General features: G+C 49.1%; 1 protein-coding gene across 1 annotated transcript in view; it reads left to right on the forward strand.

The window, feature by feature from the left end:
- LOC130586702 (GON-4-like protein) overlaps window positions 1-7,357 on the forward strand; it is a 24,384-nt gene that overhangs the window by 7,762 nt on the left and 9,265 nt on the right. Inside the window, 7 exon segments of the mRNA XM_057387586.1 lie at window positions 48-322; window positions 967-1,083; window positions 1,734-2,110; window positions 2,627-3,851; window positions 5,149-5,377; window positions 6,269-6,450; window positions 7,241-7,353. Coding sequence (XP_057243569.1) covers window positions 48-322; window positions 967-1,083; window positions 1,734-2,110; window positions 2,627-3,851; window positions 5,149-5,377; window positions 6,269-6,450; window positions 7,241-7,353 — 2,518 coding nt within the window.

The raw sequence follows: 7,357 nt of genomic DNA on the forward strand, positions 1-7,357 counted from the left end.
GAAAAAATGGGATTGATTTTTGTAAAAAAAATGAATTTTTTTTGTAGAAAATTGTGATTTTTTTGGTATAAAATTGAATTTTTTTTGTATAAAATCAAAATTTTTTTGTATAAAATTGATTTTTTTTTGTACGAAATGTATAATAATTTGATTTTTTTTTTTTTTGCACAGTTTGTTGGCCCTGGGGCTGAAACATTTTGAGGGGACGGAGTTTCCCAAGGCCCTGATCAGTAAATTCCTGCTGCCCACCAAGAGCGCCCATCAGCTGACGGTGCGGATCAAAAACCTCAACATGAACCGCGCTCCCGACAACATCGTCAGGGTGAGGAAAAATGGGGTGGGAAAAGGGATTTGGGGAAAAAATTATAGAAAAAAAAAAATTATAGAAAAAATATTAGAAAAATATTAATAAAAAAATCAATAGAAAATATAGAAAAAAATTACTAGAAAAAATTAATAGAAAAAATAAGAAAACATTAATAAAAAACCAATAGAAAAAAATTAATAGAAAAAAATAGTAGAAAAAATTCATAGAAAAAAAAATAGAAAAAATTAACAGAAAAAAACTATAAAAAAATTAATAGAAAAAAATTAACAGAAAAAATAAATAGAAAAAATTAATAGAAGAAATTAGTAGAAAAATAGAAAAAATAGAAAAAATTAATAAAAAAAAGAAGAAAAAGAAATTAATGGGAAAAAATTGAATAATTCAAGATAATTATTCAAATAATTATTTAATAATTGTTTTCAATATTATAATTAAATATAATTAACTAAATTATTTAATTTAGGGTAKAAATTTGATGTTTTTGTGCGTCCCTAGCACTACAAGAAGACCAAGCAGCTGCCAGTGCTGGTGCACCTTGTGAAAAAAAAGGCTTTATAATGATTTAATAATTGTTATTTAAATATTTTAATTAATTTTAATTAATTAATGGAGTTAATTACTGAAATTTGCTGTTTCAGTACTACAGGAAGACGAAGCAGCTGCCGGTGCTGTTGAAATGCTGTGAGGAAATTGAGCCCCACGAGTGGAAGGCGCCCGTGGAGATGGAGGAGCATCGCCTGCCCTTCTGGTTAAAGGTGAGTGAAACCCTAAAAAACCCTAAAAAAACCACTAAAAAACCCTAAAAAACCACTTAAAAACCCTAAAAAAACCACTAAAAAACCCTAAAAAACCACTAAAAAACCCTAAAAAAACTCTAAAAAAACCCTAAAAAAATCCCCAAAAAATGCTGAAAAACCCTAGAAAAACTCTAAAATTTTTGTTCCCTTTATATGTAATTTTATATAATAAATAAACATATATATTTGTATATGGTATATGAATGTATTGATAAATARAATGTATATAATGAATATATATATMTGCAATCATAATAAATATATTAATTTGTAAATATATATAACAAATAAATATGTTTTGCATATATAGAAATATGGAAGTAATAATAAATTTTTGTTTCCTTTTAATGTGAATATGTATAATAAATAATATGTTAATATAAATAATATGTTAATATATAGGTGTAGAAAATGTATATATGTAAATGTAATAAATAACAATGTTTATATTTATATATGGTGTACTAATATATAGATACATAAAATGTGTATAATAAAACATATGTATATATATGAAATTATAAATACATACATATTAAGTAAGTATGTTTTAYATATGTAAAGTATAATAGTAATAATAAACTAAAATGAATTTTTTCTGTCTCCAGGCCAGCCTGCCGTCCATCCAGCGGGAGCTGAAGCAGCTGGCAGAGGATGCCAAGGAGCGCCCGAGCTCTGCCCAGCCTGACCCCGCTGTTTTGGGGTCAGAACAGGACCCTCCCGCCGCRGAGAAGGACGACAAATACCCTCTGCTGATGCCCAAGGGACTGGTGCTCACCCTCAAACCTTTGGGTAACAGATTTCCCAGGAGAACCTGGAGGAGACAGCGCTCATCATCGCTCAAACCCGTCCTGATCCGGCCCAACCCCTGCATGCAACCCAGTCCCGACACCGCCCAAAAAACCCCAAAAACGCCCCAAAGCGAGGCGACTCCACCCCGCAAGGTGCTGCTGCAGCTGCCGCGGCCCATTCAGCCCGCGCTGCCCGGGGTACCGGGGGTGTCAGGGGTGTCAGGGGTACCGGGTGTACCCGGGGTATCGGGGGTGTCAGGGGTACCGGGGGTGCCAGGGGTGTCAGGGGTTACAGGGGTACCGGGGGTATCGGGGGTGTCAGGGGTGACAGAGGTGCTGGGAGTGCCAGGGGTGCCTGGGGTGTCAGGGGTACCAGGAGTACCGGGTGTACCCGGGGTATCGGGGGTGTCAGGGGTGACAGGGGTGTCAGAGGTGCTGGGAGTACCGGGTGTACCCGGCGTATCGGGGGTCTCAGGGGTGTCAGGAGTACCGGGGGTCCCAGGGGTGACAGGGGTGTCAGGGGTCCCGGGTGTACCAGGAGTGTCAGGAGTACCGGGTGTACCAGGGGTGTCGGGGGTCTCAGGGGTGTCAGCAGTACCGGGAGTCCCGGGGGTCCCAGGGGTGTCGGGAGTCCCAGGGGTCTCAGGGGTGTCAGCAGTACCGGGTGTCCCAGGAGTCCCGGGGGTCCCGGGGGTGTCAGGGGTCCAAGGGGTGTCAGGAGTCCCGGGGGTGCAGCCCCTCGCTGTCCCCGCCGTGCTGGCAGCAGGAGATGGATTGGAGTTCCAGAAGGTTCTCCCACCCGCCCAGCCAGACTCCAGGCAGCCTTTCCCGGTAGCCACCGCGCCGGCTCTGGTGGCCACAGAGCCGTTCCAGCCCAAGCTGATGCTGCCGGCGCTGGCCGGGCCCAAAGCGCGCAGAGCCGGCGGGAGGAAAGGCTACCAAAGGAAAAAAGGGACAAAATCCACACCGGTGCTCAAAGCCTCGCCCGTCCTGCAGCCATCCCCTGTCATCCTGACCGTCCCCGCCGCCACCGTCAAAGTGCTCAACATCGGCAGCGGCTGCAAYGTCCTCCAGCCCCTCGGTGCCACCGTGGGCCACGGCGCTCAGGCCATCCCCGTCACCACCCTGCTGGTCAATCCCGCGCCATTCCCCTGCCCGCTGAGCCAGCCTTTGGTCACCTCGTCCATCCCGTCGCTGCTGGTGTCGCCCGGCCCCGTGGGGATCCCGGCGGCCGCTGTGGGGGAGGGAGAGGAGAAGATGGGWCTGGTCCCAACTCCCGCCGCCATGGCYGAGCCCTCAGAGCTGCTGGTTCACRYCAAAAAGGAGGAGGAGGAGGAGGAGGGAGCGATGGACGCCGCCGCGGCGCGTGAGGGAGGACGGGATGAGGGCAGCGAGAGCTGGGCTGCGGCTGAAGGAGATGGAGGAAGCTCTGTGGAGCTGTTGCCTCGCTTGGAAAACCCCGAGGAAACGGCGAAAATGGAAGCGGAAGAGTCGAACGACGCTGCCAAAGATGGAGCATCGTCCACTCCCGCGGGACACAAAATTGATGCTTTGTGTGGAGAAAGCAAGGAAAAGGAGCTGGGGCAGGAGCTGAGCATGGAGGCCGCTGGTTCCTGCGGGGATGAGGAGCCCGAGAAGGAGGAGAAGGGCGAGGAGGAGCCGTCCCCACCCCGCGGAGCGTCCCCAGCCCCGGGCGGCGATTCCCCCAGGAATCCATCATGGCCGGAGGGCGACGGCGCCTTCAGCAGCCCCCCGGGCCGGCCCGAGGACTCGGACGGGCAGTCTGTGGGGACGCCGGCCGGCCCCGAGGCTGCCATGGACAGGGATGGACAGGAGGAGGAGGAGGACGACGATTTCGATGATTTGACTCAAGATGAGGATGAGGAGATGTCATCGGCCTCCGAGGAGTCGGTGCTGTCAGTGCCGGAGCTGCAGGTGAGGGGAAACGGGGTTGGGAGGTGTCATGGTGGCTGGGGGGATTGTGGGGTGCACTGTGGGGTTGGGGATGAGCACAGTGGGGTCAGGGCCAGTTCCAGTGGGGTCAGGGATGATCCCAGTGGAGTCAGGGCCAATCCCACNGGGGTGCACTGTGGGGTTGGGGATGAGCACAGTGGGGTCAGGGCCAGTTCCAGTGGGGTCAGGGATGATCCCAGTGGAGTCAGGGCCAATCCCACGGGGAATCTTCTGCGATGGGGCCAATCCCAGTGGAAATCCCAATAGGGTCAGGGCCAATCCAATTGGGAATGTTCTGGGATCAGGGCCAGTCCTGCGGGGAATCCCACTGGGATTGGGGCCAATCCAACTGGGAATCCCAAAAGGTTCAGGGCCAATCCAGCTGGGAATCCAAATGGGATCAGGGCCAATCCCACTGGGAATCCCAATAGATTTGGGGCAAATCCAACTGGGAATCCCATTAGGGTCAGGGGCCAGTTCTGGTGGGGTCACAGTCAATCCCACTGGGAATCCCAGTGGAGTTCGGACCAATCCCTCTGGGAATCCCAATAGGGTCGGGTCCAGTCCCACTGGGAATTTTCTGGGATCAGGGCCAATCCAACTGGGAATCCCATTGGGGTGAGGGCCAATCCTGCTGGGAATCCCAGAAGGGTTGGGGCCAATCCAACCGGGAATCCCTAAAAGTTCAGGGCTGATCCAACTGGGAATCCCAAAAAGCCCAATCCCAATGGGCTCACAATGCCAGCATGTGAGAGTGAATCCTGCTGGGAATCCCAGCGGGGTCAGGGCCAGTCCCACTGGGAATCCCAGTATGTCTGGGGCCAATCCAACTGGGAATCCCCCCTGGGATCTGGGCCAGTCCCAACTAGAAATCCCAATATGTTTGGGGCTAATCCAACTGGGAATTTTGTAGGATTGCAGCCAATCCCACTGGGAATCCCAACAGGATTGGGGCCAATCCCACTGGATATCCCAATAGGGTCAGGGCCAATCCCACTGGGAATCCCAATGGGATCGGGACCAATCCCAGTGCAAATCCTAATGGGGTCAGGGGCCAATTCCACTGGGAATCCCAAAAAGTTCAGGGCCGATCCAACTGGGATCCCAAAAAGTTTGGAGCCAATCCAACTGGGAATCTTTTTGGGATCGGGGCCAATCCCACTGGGAATCTTTTGGGATCAGGGCCCAAACCAAGTGAGTCCGTTAAAATATTTGTTTATTCAAATATGTTCAAATTTATTTAAATAATAAATATTTTTGGGGTTTTTTCTCCCTTCAGGAGACGATGGAGAAGCTGACATGGCTGGCCACGGAGCGACGGCTGAGCCAGGAGGGCGATTCCGAGGAGGAAAACTCGCAGGAGGAGAACTCGGAGGGCGACGACGACGACGACGACGAAGGGGACGGAGCCGAGAGTTCTCACAGGGACGAGGACACGGCCCCGAAATGCGCCCGCGGCGCCGCCCCGCCCGCCTCTGCCAGGGTGGAGGCGCTCACCGTCACTCCAGGTGGGGTTTTGGGGGTTTTTATGGGGTTTGGGGTGAGTTCTGTGGGGTTTGGGATGAGTTCTGTGGGGTTTGGGGTGAGTTTTATGGGGTTTTGGATGAGTTCTGTGGGGTTTTGGATACCAGCAGATGAGGGCTGTGCTTTTCACCCCATTTTCACCTGAATTTGACCCCATTTTCACCCCATTTTCACCCAATTTCCGTCCAATTTCCACCCCATTTTTACCCAATTTCCACTCAATCTTCATTCAATTCCCACCTGATCTCTACATGATTTTCCCCCGGTTTTCCCCAAATTTTCCCTCGATTTTCACCCAACTTCCACCCAATTCTCACCCTTTTTCCTGATTTCCACCCATTTTCCCCCCGATTTCCACCCAATTGTCCCCCAATTCTCACCCGATTTTGCCCCTATTTCCACCCAATTTCCACCTGATTTCTCCGACTTTCACCCAATTTCCACCCAATTTTCAGCTCATTTTCACCCAGTTTCCACCAAATTTTTACCCAAATTCCACACATTTTTTACCAAATTTCCACCTGATTTCCACCCCATTTCCACCCCATTTCTACCCCATTTCCACCCAGTTCTTACCCAATTCCCCCCAGTTTCCACCCGATTTCCCCCGATTTTCACCCAACTTTTACTCGATCTCCACCCAATTTTCACTGAATTTCCCCCCAATTCCCACCCAATTCCCACCCAATCTTCCCCCAATTTCCCCCCAATTTTCACCCAATTTTCCCCTGATTTCCCCCCAGTTCCCACCCAATTTCCCTCCAATATTCCCCCAACTCTCACTGTATTTCTCCCCAATTTTCCCCCAATCTCCCCCCAATTCTCACTGTATTCTCCCCTGATTTCCCCCCAATTCTCACTGTATTTCCCCCCAGGAGAGCCCCCGAAAGCCCCCGGGAAGGGCCGCATTTCTCACCGGAGCCGCCCCAAACGGGGCCGCGCTCGGGGCACCAAAGACACCTCGAAACTGCTGCTGCTCTACGACGAAAACATCCTGGAGAGAGACCCCCAACGGGAGCAGAAAGACCTGGCATTCGCCCAGGCCTACCTCAGCAGGGTGAGGGACCCCAAAATCCCCAAAAATCCCAAATTTGGGGGGTTCTGGGCAAAAAAATCACAAAATTCGGGGATTGTAAGCAGAAAAATTGCAAAAATCAGGGGTTCTGAGCACGAAAATCCTGAAATTTTGGGGTTCTGAGCACCAAAATCCTAAAATTGGGGGATTCTGAGCACCAAAATCCCAAAATTTTGTATTTGTGAACACCAAAATCCCAAAATTTGGGGATTCTGGGCAAAAAAATCCCAAAATTTGGGGTTTCTGAGCACCAAAATCGTAAAATTCGGGGGTTCTGAGCAGGGTCAGGGATCCCAGAGAAGGAAAAATCCCAAAATTTGGGGGTTGTGAGAACCAAAATCCCCATATTTGGGGGTTCTGAGCAGGGTGAGGGACACCAACATTCTTAAAATCCCAAAATTTGGGAAAATATTAGGAATTTTGAGAATCATGTTGGAAATTTCAGAAAAAAAATTGAGAATTTCAGGAAAAATGCCAGGAATATTGGGGAAAATGCCGGGAATTTTGAGGAAAATGCTGGGAATTTTCAGAAAACATTGGGAAATTCGGGAAAAATATAGGAATTTTTGAGAAATGTCAGGAATTTTGAGAAAATATCAGGAATTTTGGGGAAATATCAGGAATTTTGGGAAAATATCAAGAATTGTGTGGAAAACCATAGAAATTCCAGGAAAACACCGACGATTTTACAAATAACACCACACCCCAACCATCCCAAACCACTTCCAACCATCCCAAAATCCCCGTTTTTCACCCCAAATTTSTRCCCCAGGTCCGTGAGACKCTGCAGAACGTTCCGGGGAAATACGAGGATTTCCTGCGGATCCTCTACGAGTTCGAGTGCGGAGGAGAACGGCGCTCGGCCGTGGATCTGTTCCGGGCTCTGCAG

This window comes from Malurus melanocephalus, unplaced genomic scaffold (assembly GCF_030028575.1).
Source record: "Malurus melanocephalus ecotype Western Australia unplaced genomic scaffold, MMel_1.1 scaffold_1265, whole genome shotgun sequence".
In the NCBI taxonomy this organism is placed as follows: domain Eukaryota; kingdom Metazoa; phylum Chordata; class Aves; order Passeriformes; family Maluridae; genus Malurus; species Malurus melanocephalus.